Consider the following 13,443-nt stretch of genomic DNA (forward strand, 5'->3'; position numbering starts at 1 on the left):
GGAATCAGGACCTCCTTCCTCCTGCTGGTGACCCCGCTAGTGATGGTGACCCCACAATTCTATCTATATAGAGGAATCAGGATCTCCTTCCTTTTTTGGTGACCCCACAATTCTATGCTATTGCTCACCTTTGTGGATGAACTTTGTCACATCAAACAAATTAGATAAATGTTGTATGTTTTCTGTGAAAGTTGCACAATGAATTTCAGGCAGAATAATAGGACCAGGACCAAGGACCAGGAATTGTTCTCTTTACAAAATGTTCATTTAGCTTTGGATATAAGGTGACACCTCTCAGCCATATTAATAGGTAAAGCTGTATTCACCTCCATCAACCAATCATGTACAAAAAATGTGGAAAATAAAATCCTGTTGCTTTAATCTCCCGTGCCCATGATTGGATATTCAAAGTGAACACAGTTTTATCTTATTTATCCGGCGGTGAAGATTCACACAGTGCAGTGAGCCGCTTCTGAACTTTCAGTAAATCCTCCCAATGATGGAATTAGATGAAGCAGCAAGGAGTCCCTGGAAATGATTTTGTAATGTTGTCATCTGCTTATTCTGTGTTCTGACCCCTCCAATCTGATCCTCTGTTCTCTTCCTCCAGGAGTGCCGATGCTCTCGGTCCAGCCAAAGGGGAAACAGAAAGGCTGCGCGGGTTGTAACCGGAAGATCAAAGACCGCTACCTGCTGAAGGCATTGGACAAATACTGGCATGAAGACTGCTTAAAATGCGCCTGCTGCGACTGTCGCCTGGGGGAGGTTGGCTCAACGCTCTACACGAAAGCAAATCTTATACTTTGTCGCAGAGATTACTTACGGTAAGAGCACTGAGAATTCCAGATGGTGGCAAACGATATGTCTGTTATTGGAGAACATTTTTTAAAGAATCGTTTGTTTTAGAGATAGGCATTTCCACAGGGAAAGATGAGAAATCAGAAGAAAGTGTCTCTCTACCATCTCCCAATTATAGTGCTGCACCCTCTGTACAAAAATATCCAACACTTCCAACAGTGAGCCTGAATTATTAAAGCTCTGCAAGCTGGAGAGGTTAGACTTTCATCAGTGAAGCTGAGTGATCCAGCATACCTGGAATGGATTTCTTCAAAGTCATTTGCTATTTGTTAGCAAATGTTTTCAATCCTGGACCAGATTCATTGCAGGTTTGCTGGATCACCCAGCTTCATCAATGAAAGTGCATTCTCTCCAAGCTGGGAGAGCTTTAATATATCAGGCCCAATGACAGATACCTGTGTCCCCCTGTCACAGGCAGTGGTTTCTTCTTCTGATCCCTGCAGCAGTCAGCAGTAGCATTGGGAGCTAGAGGGTGAAACCACTGTGTATGGGAGTGGGGGGTTAGATATCTGACACTCATGGAAGCGTCAAAAGTCTTGTGGAGGGTGCAGACCCGGGGGGGGGGGAGCTGTGTAAGCAAGTCAGACCACCAGACAGGGGAGTTTAATATTTCTTCTATCACATTAACTTTCACTTTCCAAATCCTTTGAGACCTAATAGGCTTTCCATAAAGTATGTGAAAGTTTTATTTATCTAGGTGTTCACTAAACAAGTCCAATTGGATGTGACCAAATACCACTAACTAGACAAATGAAACTACACATGCTGAAAGTACAAAGAATAAATTGTGGATGAGCCTCAAATATCAGAAACCCTGATCTCCCTCTATGACATGACAACACAGCTCTGAATTCCTAGGAACATGGTGTCAGCCCATTTATCTAATTTCTGATTGGTTATGAAGATACAGCTCCATAACCCCTCCCCCCGACCCTCGCCGTTCCCCTATCTCCCAAACACAAAACACAGGAAGATGTCAGCTCACTACTTTTCTGGCTGAATGAAGTTATTTTTGCTTTTATTGAATAGATTTCACTGGTAAATTTACCAGGGAGCAAATCAGGGAGGCTCATTGTCAGATTGATATAAACTTTAAAGCAAAGTATTTTTTTTAATTTTTGAAAGTTTTATAAAATATATATTGTATGTATAAAGAATACAGGAACTTAGATGTACTGTATTTTACAATGAGAACACAGCAGATGCTGCTTGCTTTCAGTCTCTCTCTCTCATACTGATTCTCCAAATAAGGCCGCCAGGAAAGGGGAGGAGTCACAGCTTGGACTCTTTCATCCGTTTTTGTCATTTAGAATTTGAGCTGTGTAAAAATCTTAAAAGAACCCTAACACTTTACCTGGTGGCCGAAATGATAAATATAAAGCTAAAACAATAGGAAACATATAATATTCACGTATTCCTCATACAATCTAATATATTGGTAAAACAAGTTGTAGTTAGGAGTAATTTATCGTCATGCTGGGAAATATTTGTACAGATTAGTGATTTAAAAATAAGGACAACCATTCGATTTGATTCAACGGAGGAACCATTGGATGTGTTCGCCCCCCACCCCATAGGTTATACACACCAAATAATAAAGAATTGTTTTTTTTATCCCAGAGGGTGCGAATCTTCCGGAGAATCATTGAGCTCTTGGACGCACGTTGTGATTGGCTGTTGGTGGAAATTTAATTCCAAAGTCTCAGAGCTGAGTCTGGGCTGTTGACACGACTCTAATACCAAAGATTCATTTAAGACCCTGACATTTCAAAAAGACGAGATATATGACCTCTGTCCTTTGGAGAATGATCGCCATTATTACTCCTTCAAGGAGATGACCATTAATGATTTATAACACCTCATATCACACAGGACCCAGATCGCACAGCTCGGCCCGTGTCCCCCTCCAATGGATTTCACCAAATGTGTTCACAGACGTGCGGCAGAGGAGACTAATTACCCCAAATGTTCAGAGTTGTGACGCTCCGACCGTGACGGCTGCCCAGCTGTTTGGGATTTCATTGTTGTGGCGATTTCATTTAAACCCTTCGCAATGGAAAACGACTGCTGAGAACAAGAAGTGGATGACCTTGGCGCTGGAGGAGGGAAATGGGCGCCGTGTATTATATTTCACCTGGATATTGTCTGTAATAAGTAAGCGGCGGATACAATGTGTCACCTTAACGTGACATCAAACGGTGATAAAACCTTACTGGGGCGCAGTACAATCCATCTTATAAGAACTTTATAAATATACACCGATAACAATATTGTATCACTCATAACAACACAATAACAGTAAATACCCCCAAATAATACAATTTTATATATTTTACAATCACCATTCGTCATCCTCTCTTTATAAAACTATTCATATTTATCTAAATACGGAGCACTCACAATCTCTCCACTTTATGTTGAACATATTGTATACTTCCATTACAGGATCAGCTCCTCTTGATTTCACCATAAAACAAAAAAATGCTGATTGTATCAAATCTTTAATTGAATCGAACTGTAGACCGGTAACACTGGGGAACAAATTTTGTTTGTTGAGTTAGATTTTACATTTGTTTTTTTGTTTATTTTTTGGTGGTGAATCCAGAAATGTCCCCAGTTTTTTGCTATAACTCCCAGTTTTTTACGATACAACGTACCCTCCATTTTTGTCAAAAAACATACAAACATGAAATAACTTACAATAAAAGACAATAACTTACAAACATACAATACAAACATAAAATAACTTGAATGTACTGTTTATTTAAAGTTCTTTTGTTCATACAAAGGATTTATTGTTACTCTATGACATTTTTGTTTTCAGTAAAATATTTAAAAATTAATCGGGTAAGTGGTTAAGGTAGAAATTTACACTTATAGCTTTTCCTGGAGTGTTCAGGACAATCCCGCCGGATGCTCCAACAATAGTCACCCCTCATATCTACATCCCATCTACCCTGATACCATCCTTCCATGACCTTCAAATCTTGGTGGAATNGTTCACCTTGCTCATCACTGACTGCACCAAGGTTTTCCGGGAAGTTAGAAAGATGCAGAAAATGCACCTTGATGCTCATATTGCAACCAAGCATTTTGTAGCTCTCCAAGAGTTTCTGGACAATTTCTGTGTAATTATTTGCTCGTGTGTTTCCAAGAAAGTCCTTGACAATGGCTTTGAATGATAACCAAACATTCTTTTCAACTTCTGACATTGTCCTGATGAAATGTTCATCTTTGATGAGCTGCTGAATCTGTGGACTATCAAACACACCGTCCTTTATTTCTTCAAATGACCGGCTAGGAAATGCTAAAATGAGGAACTTGAAACACTCTCGTTCGGTTGGCAAAGCTTTAACGAACTGCTTCATCAGACCGAGTTTCAAGTGCAGAGGTGGGAATATAATATTCTTTCTATCAACAAGTGGCTCATGTAGAATGTTTGGATCACCTGGTTTTAGGGCAGATCTTGGAGGCCAATTCCTTTCCCCCCAATGCCTCTCACCAGCTCTGCTGTCCCACATGCACAGATAACAGGGATACTTGGTGTATCCGCATTGCTGACCAAGAAGGAAGCACACCATTATAAGGTCACAGGTGACCCAATTGTGTTGGTGATATTGCAACAACTCAATGACTCTCTTTATGTCTGCATATTCTTCACAAAGATAAACAGAATGGTCAATTGGGACTGACCCAAATATATTGCCATTGTGAAGGAGGACACACTTTAAGCTTTTGAGGTATCGATGAATAGTCACCATTTAGTTGAGTTATACATTGGAATTCCCAATTCCTCCATTAAACCAGGTATGGTATGGCAATACACAAAGCCACTGTCAGTTCAAATGTACTACAGAAATGCAATTTCTCTGGTTGGAAAGTACGATACCTTCATTCCTTTATCAAGTAAGTTTTTCTCACGCAGTCTTGATGCTCGGAGTTCTTCCATAGTCCCAAATCACTCAACTCATGCTGATCAAATCCCTTACGACAGAGTCCTTTTTCAATTTCAAACTTTTCATCATTGTTGTCACCTAGTTCATCACCATAATCATGTTCTTCAAGAGAGGGAAGTGTAACGAAAACCGGCACTGGGATTTCATCTGAATGAGCCACTGTAACAATATACATACAAAAGTAACAGTCTCTGAAATGATCTTCTGGCTCTCGCCAAACCATAGGTACAACAAATGGCATCTTATCACGTGTTGTCCACATCCGTAAACCCTCCACACTCTGTGTGCACACCTTATGAGGGTCCAAGACTTATCTTGATCACCAAGTTTAACTTTTAAATATTTCAAATAGGTTTGCTCTACAAATGTGCTGATATTCGCCCTTTGACTGGGAATGGTGAAAAGTGTTGTTTAGACACTTTTGACGAGAAACAGCAGAAGCAGACATGATCTGAAAAAAAAAAGGAAATACGTGTGTAAGTAGAAAAATAAATTTTGCTTATTCACTACGTAGAGCAGCGCACAACCTCTGATCACACTGTCTTGCGTGTAAGTGATCAGCCTATACAAATCCAGGCTACAGTAATCGCATTAATATAAGTGGTAGAGAAAAGCCTAACGTGATAGAAGAAAACTAACTGCACTTTCAGAATCAGCATACCTAATTTAGTGTAAATAAACTTAAAAATTAAAGTCAACAAAAAATTTGTTTAAAATTGTTACCCAGTGTAATATGATACTAATAGTGCATGCCAGCACTAAACATAAAATCACATTCATATCTATTTCTTTTATCGCCCAATATACAAAATTAGGCTCCCCCCGACATGTTATGTCAAAACCGAACTCATCAAAGCTTTGGATAAACTTTTAAATGATTTGTGCTTCCAAATGTGCAGTTTGTTGGTATAATTTTGTCTAGAAAGCAATTTTTTTTTAGCACTAGAGGGCGCACTTTGGGGGCTGAAAACTGATTGCTGGTCCAGCCCCTGCAGAGCCGGTTCCAGGCAGAGCGTCTTCTAGTTGTGGATGACAAGGTTTTCATTTATAACTGATTTTAGACTGTGGGTAATTCCTTGGCTATTTTTGCAATTGTTACATTTTGGCCTTTAGAGTAAATCTTTTGTATTCGACGATTTTTGGTCTTCTATTAGACAAATGACGCGTGCCTGCTGGTTCTAAGTGATCACATGACCCCACCGCAAAAGTTGGGTGCTGCGTAGGTTGAAAGCTGTACACAAACATTAAATACTTTCTTCTTTAAAAGCGTAATGGCGTCTCCCTCAGCGTCTGTTCTTTCTACAGATGAAGTTGTGTTATTTGCGTACCGCGAGTCACATTTTCCCTCCGCCGGGCTCCGCGATAAAATAAAATATATATAATAAAAAAACATTCACTTGGCATAATGGGAAAAGTCACCCAAATTGCCACCTTTCTTCACCCTGTAAAAGCTCCAGCGTGTGATGTGAGATGTATCATCTGGATCTGAAGTCGTACAAAGACCGCGCTCTATTTTTACATCAAGCGACAGACGTTACAAAGTGTCGCCGCTCTTGGAACTCCGGGGCGTTTCATTCTCTGCGAGGCTGCCGGAACTTTCTACCTTCACAGCCCAGGACGAGGCAGCAAAGCTCCACGACTTCTCAGATGACTTTTTGAAGGCGGCTAAACGTCTCGATTAGAACTTTCTGAGACTTTCTGTGATTTCACAGTCAAAAAAATCAAAATGTGCTTTTTTCTGCCGCATTAAAAATACCGTTAAAGTTAGAGATTTTGACGGGAAAACTGCATGGAGGATGCTGCTGTGAATGTGCAGACAAGATTTAATATAGAAGGCATGCAACATGTTTTATCTTGTTTGTCATTCATATATAGCTCCTCATAAATATTGTGTTATTTCTCCAGTTATAACATTTGTCCATTTCTGGGTCCGAGTCTCACCTGGTAGGCAAAGCTTATTATTATTCTCCCCCCCCCACACTGTCTTCTTCATTATTATTATATTAGCAAATGCCACCTGATATATGTTGTAGGAGGAGAAATTCCTGTTGAGCAGACCAGTCACCTTGGGGGTTAGCAGTGCATTGGGTGACCGGTCTCCTCAATGCCCCTGTTCATTCTGTAAGGTGTCTAATTGCCCTACAGACTCCTCCTGATGCTGCAGGGGCAGAAAGTTCCATAAGGTGGATGAACCCAAAGGATGACATATTGCTTAGATATATGATTTAAAAGAAACCTTTAATGGGAAACATAGAACCTGCAAAACAGAGGCTGCAATACAGTGGTTGCAATACATAGGCTACAACACCCAGGCCACAACATAGAGGCCGCAACAAAGATGCTGCAATACAGAGTCTTCAACACAGAGACTGCAACACAGAGGGTGCAACACAGAGGGTGCAACACAGAGGCTGCAATACAAAGGCTGCAACACAGAGGCTGCAACACGGAAGCTGCAATACAGAGGCTGCAATACAGAGGCTGCAATACAGAGGCTGCAACACAGAGGCTGCAATACAAAGGCTGCAACACGGAGGCTGCAATACAGAGGCTGCAACACAGAGGCTGCAACACAGAGGCTGCAACACAGAAGCTGCAATACAGAGGCTGCAACACGGAGGCTGCAATACAGAGGCTGCAACACAGAGGCTGCAATACAGAGGCTACCATTGCCAAATTTCTATAAAAGGCTTTGGCAGGTACATTACATCTCTTCCCCTCTCCCCACTGATTAATATATATGGGGGTGGTATTTGGGGGGCAAACCTTATACAGCCCCCTCCTGGAAGATGAGGAGGAATCATCATGTGTATGAATAGAAGGTTCTGCATGAATTTGTCTTATGGATGCTGTGATGGAGTCTGTGCAGCTTTCTATGGGCTGCACTATCATTCTGATATAATGGTGGGGGTGGACACATAACGTGTGAGGGTGTCAGAAAATGGCCTATAAATTATATTATAAATCACGTCTGTGGGTTGTTTGTTGAATGATTTTGGCACCGCAGCTATTCCTTCTTTAATCCATTCACCTGTGACTTTTAAAAGCATTGAAAGCCGGCCTACCACCCGTCTGTCTGTATTTATTTGGCGCACTAAACGCACGTTTTTATCTCAGGCAACACAACGCAGCGCTGAAGGATGGAAAGGCTCCGGATTCTGCGGTCGCAGCACTGGTGGCAGAAGATAATGCGATTTTCCATTTGTCTAAAGAGAAGAATGAACTGCAAATCCCGGTGAAACATTTCAAAGGGAAGAAACAGCGAAGAGCATTTAACCTCGCAACCTGCGACTCACGACCTCGCCAGATGTGCAGCTCTCATGTGTAAAATGCTAAACTTCCCCACAGATACCACGGCGCAGGGGACTGAGGCCTTCACCATGCAAATAATGGAACGCCGAGCCTTTTATACAGCTAATCGGAGACAAAGAGACGCAAGATGTGAGATTAATGAATAATGGATGGAACACAGAGAGAAAGACAGCAACCAGGACACAGTGTCAGTGCACCAGAGGAGCTGACACTCTAATGTCCCCCCACAGTCACACACTATTATTATACATTTATATAGCTCTGACATATACCGCAGTGCTGTACACAGAACGCTGCGCCCCTCCCATCAGTCTCTGTACAGAGGAGCTGACACTCTAATGTCCCCTCACAGTCACACACTATTATTATACTATTATATAGCACTCACATGTACTGCAGTGCTGTACAGAGAACACAGAGCCAGTCCTATAAGTCTCTGTGCAGAGGAGCTGACACTCTAATGTCCCCCCACAGTCACACACCTATTATTATACATTTATATAGCTCTGACATATACCATAGTGCTCTACAGAGATCACTGAGCCGGTCCCATCAGTCTCTGTACAGAGGAGCTGACACTCTAATGTCCCCCCACAGTCACACACTATTATTATACATTTATATAGCTCTGACATATACCGCAGCACTGTACGGAGAACGCTGAGCCAATCAGTCTCTGTTTTTGCCTCTTAGCAGCCCTCCCATTTGAACATCATAATGATATATATATGTAGTGATGCTCCCAGCTCCAGAGTCTGCATCTTGCCCCATGTGATGATCCCTGATTGTTGATAATCACATATTTGTAGTCACCGGCGGCCTCCGAAGTGCTTCAGCCGCCCCCCCCCCCCCCCAGCCCTTATCAAGAAAGAAAGAGAAGAAAAACATACTTAATCCGTTTGCAATATATTATTGACCTGCAGCGGCATTGAGGTCAGCACTCGGCGCCACAAACAGATTGAAAGCTGTAATTGCCTTGGCAAAAAATCACTAGTGAATAGAATAATTGTCCCGGATTTTTCTGTTTTCATTAGATTTTTGGTGGCTGAAATGTTAGTTATTTTGTACACAACGAAGACGTAAAAATTCAGCGTTTGGTGATTGTTTGCGACATGTTTCCCCGAGGGGAAGAAAAAAGCTTTCATGAATCTGATTTTTCTGCTGTTTTCACCATATTGTGTATTTAAAATGTCCGAACGGCGTTGTATTTCTTGACATAAACGGCGAGCGGGTCGCAGCAAGCGGACGGCGGGACTGACAGCTGGCTTCATGGGTTGCGATACCTTTTAATAGAATATTATATCATTTATACAACGCACTGTATTCCTGACTGTGGACACCAAGGACTTTTCCCTGGAAGTCGGGGGAATGGGGGCTCCTCATTGATTCGTGGTGGCCGGCCGCTCGGCGCTCTTATAAGCCATCGCTATAATTATATCAAACCAATCAAATAAAGATAAATCTACGGGAATACAGCTTATTCTGCACTCACCGGGAGGCTGCAAGGTGGCTGATCCCTACTTATTGATATTTCCCTTTGTTTTTACTTGTGACACAAAACAATTCTCATCATGGGTTCTGTTCAGCGAATGCCGGATGTGGTCCAAGTATGCAAAGCCAAAAGTTTCTTATAGGGAAAGAGGTGCCAAAGTTACAGGGGTGAGCAAAACTTTGAGCTTTGGATTTGAATTAACATGGTGACAACTCAGGAGAAGAATAAGACAGGGAGCGAACATTGTCACCCAATAACAGGAAGTGCAAGAGCAAGAAACTCCATGGCAGGATCACCAGGGATTATTTTATTGAACACTACATATATATATAGCTAAATAACAGATAAAAACATTTTATATGAAATGCAAGTGAACTGATGTTTAAAGAGCTTTTCTTGGGGGGGTTGTTTGCCAATCAAGCAAACCGAAATCCTTGCTGATGGGTGATGAGCTTTTGCCGTATTCGGCAATACCAGCATAGATGCCGGTTATGGCAGACGCCTTGTGGGCACTCTGCAGCATGGCCGGCCCAGGAAGTTGTCACAGCTGTATCTGCCGCCTCTTTGGGTCCATAGTGATCCTCTCCAGCCAACCTTTAGCTGTTTCCCTTCCCCTGAGGATTTGGTTTGTTGCTGTGAATACAGAATGATTCCTCATTTCCAATACTCGGGGGTGGGACAGAGGGCGGAGTTTCGTGGGATTCACATTTAGGGCCCCGGAATATACAAAGTGTTTAATAAGTGTTGATGGGAAGTGAATAAAATGTTTAACCATTTGCAGCCCGTTTAATGGATCATAATGAGTCTCGGAGCGCTGTAATTGCCGTGATATCTCATTACTTTGTCTGTTTGGCAGGCTCTTCGGAACCACAGGGAACTGCGCCGCGTGCAGCAAACTCATCCCCGCCTTCGAAATGGTAATGCGTGCCAGAGATAACGTTTACCACTTGGACTGCTTCGCCTGTCAGCTCTGCAACCAGAGGTGAGATGACAAAATGCTCTGCAATGACTATTGTATCTCTGCAGAACATCGCTCCATCTGTACACAACAGATACATATTGTATATTCTGCAGAATATTCCATCACTGACCTCTCTAGAGATCTGCAGAACATTGCACCCTCCGACAGATTCATATTGTATATTCTGCTGATTATTCCACCACTGACCCCTCTAGAGATCTGCAGAACATTGCACCCTCCCATCCCCCCCGACAGATACATATTGTATATTCTGCTGATTATTCCACCACTGACCCCTCTAGAAATCTGCAGAACATTGCACCCTCCCATCTCCCCCCTGACAGATACATATTGTATATTCTGCAGAATATTCCATCACTGACCCCTCTAGAGATCTGCAGAGCATTGCACCCTCCCATCTCCCCCTGACAGGTACATGTTGTATATTCTGCAGATTATTCCATCACTGACTCCTCCGCAGAACATTGCACCCTCCAATCTCCTCCCTGACAGATACATATTGTATATTCTGCAGATTATTTCATCACTGACCCCTCTAGAGATCTGCAGAACATTGTACCCTCCCATCCCCCCCGACAGATACATATTGTACATTCTGCAGATTATTCCATCACTGACCCCTCTAGAGATCTGCAGATCATTGCTCCATCCGATCACCCCCATTACTCTCTTCTATCTAGCAGTTCATGTGTGTGGAGTGTATAAATCCTTGATAACTTCCCCACATATGTTCTCCTGTTTGGGTTAAGCTTCTTGTGCTGAAGGTCATTCTGAACTTTATTTTTCCTTAAAATCTGCACTAAGTCGGTTTTACCCCTCTGAGCCATCGAGCAGATGCAGCAGATTTGTCCAGATGTAAAATCAGCTTTTAGCACCGTATGAAGATTTTCTGCTATAATTTAATATTAAGCTTCATTAATACCGAAGCTGAATCTGGAGGCCGAGGATACAAAACTTCTGCTTATAGGAAACCAGACAGAATGTTAGCTGGGCCAGCCTCGTCCAGGGATTATTTCCAATGACACCATCTGCATGGAGTATATATGTTCATATGAGGGTCTCCTCCCTTATTTCCCTTCCTTGGTGTCACTTGTCACTTTGGCTGTAGAATATTATCAGGGTGACGGATTTATTATAGAAGTAGAGCATCATGGTCAGAGGCGCATAGAAATGCATTCAGAGACACAAAGGTGCACCAGGGGTCATGAGGTGACACATGGACTGGGAATGTCCTTGGGGGTAAATCTGACATTCGGTGGTGGAGAATCTTCCAGGTCCATGTGTTTCAATAGCAGTAATTGATTCTCCACTAGTGAATATTTCAGTGAATGTGAGCCTCACTGCTTTATAACCAAACTCCTGGAGTTACGCTGGGGTTTTCAGATGACTTGAACACTGGAAGCTAGCGTGAGGAATGCAGGGATACAGGTAAGTACATTAGAAGGAGCGAGAGCCACAGGTAAGTTTACAATAAAAGGTGCAACAATCGGTCTGCTGGTTGTGGTGAGGAGGGAAATCTGGTGCCGGAACCCGGAAAGGTAAATGTGATATAAAGTATGATTACTTAGTAACTAATATAAAACTTTAATAATTTTATTCATACACTCATGCAAAAAAATGAGAAGAATCTGTGAAAATGTTGTAATGTATTAACGTGAATGGGGAAATAAAGTAATTTATAATAAGCTCCTAAAAGGTTACAGAATCACCTTTCACCTGTCACAGATTTCAAACAAAAAATAACTAATCCTTTTAGGGTTTTTTTTCCTTTAAATTGCAGAAAGGAAAAAACAAATGTTACTGTAAATGAAAATTGTAAGATCAAATCAAATTAGAACATTAGATCAACTAAAAGATCCTAAATCCCCCCTCCCACCCCCAACCCTTTAAATTTAGGGGGAAAAAAGGGACAGAATGAACAAACTGATTTCTGCTTTTGTGTCAAATCTGTAATTTTGCAGCAAAATCATTTATTCCTAAAACACCCCACTCATCCATAGCAATCTACACATAAGGTGTATTATATATTCAGCACATTGATCAAGTTATTCACGTAGCAGATTTACATTTATTTTCCCAAATAATGGCAATAGGCAGGGGAAGGATTCTCTGTCCTCCTCTGACGGTGACCGAGGAACAATTTACAAGGAGATTCTACAATCGATCGGTCCAGAAGATGAATGGTGGGCAGTCTGGGGTTATAGCGACATCTAGTGGCAGTGTGGTGTCTCCTGCGGCGCTGACATCTGGGCCATAACTCACTGCAGATGTAATTAAGCTGCGGGTATCATATAAATATTTGAGGTTATTTTCCCAGCTGATATATTTATATAGGAGGCCAAATATATGAATCTCCTCTGGGAGATCTGCAGATTTACAGCTGTAAAATTCATCATTATTATGTTGTGGGCCGACACAGCACAGGCAGTGGTGGGGTAAACCCCCCGCCGGCCACAGCGTGTGCATGTGGGGTATAAATAACCCTTTCTTGTTAATAGCGCTCTGAAGAAAACACTGACATTTTTCATCATTTATGGCCTCCGCAGAGTTGTAATTTGCCTGCGTTCTCCTGTGCACGTTGTCTTTAAACAGGGACTGGGACTTCATAAGGCTCGATTGGTTTGTCAAAAAATTCCCAAATTTGGAAATTTGAAACCCTATAAAGACAAACATTAGCTGAACCAAGCTGCACAAAAGTTCATTTTACAGTGCAGCTAATGAGGCAAAATGTGGAGGGAAGATCCTGACAGCCTGATGAGATGACGGGGCAAAAAAAGAACATCCCGAGCAACATTATACAGGGACAGGAGGACCAGGTGGGACTTGGGGTCATACTAAGATAG

The 13,443-nt window shown here is 42.0% G+C and overlaps 1 protein-coding gene across 3 annotated transcripts in view; it reads left to right on the top strand.

The window, feature by feature from the left end:
• Nucleotides 1-13,443, top strand: part of LMO1 (LIM domain only 1) — an 81,019-nt gene that overhangs the window by 61,733 nt on the left and 5,843 nt on the right. For all 3 annotated transcript variants that reach the window (XM_072422354.1, XM_072422355.1, XM_072422353.1), the window contains 2 exons: nucleotides 611-824; nucleotides 10,475-10,600. In XM_072422354.1, the coding sequence (XP_072278455.1) occupies nucleotides 611-824; nucleotides 10,475-10,600 (340 nt within the window). The remainder of the gene's footprint in view (nucleotides 1-610; nucleotides 825-10,474; nucleotides 10,601-13,443) is intronic.

The sequence above is a fragment of the Pyxicephalus adspersus genome, chromosome 9, assembly GCF_032062135.1.
Source record: "Pyxicephalus adspersus chromosome 9, UCB_Pads_2.0, whole genome shotgun sequence".
NCBI lineage: Eukaryota > Metazoa > Chordata > Amphibia > Anura > Pyxicephalidae > Pyxicephalus > Pyxicephalus adspersus.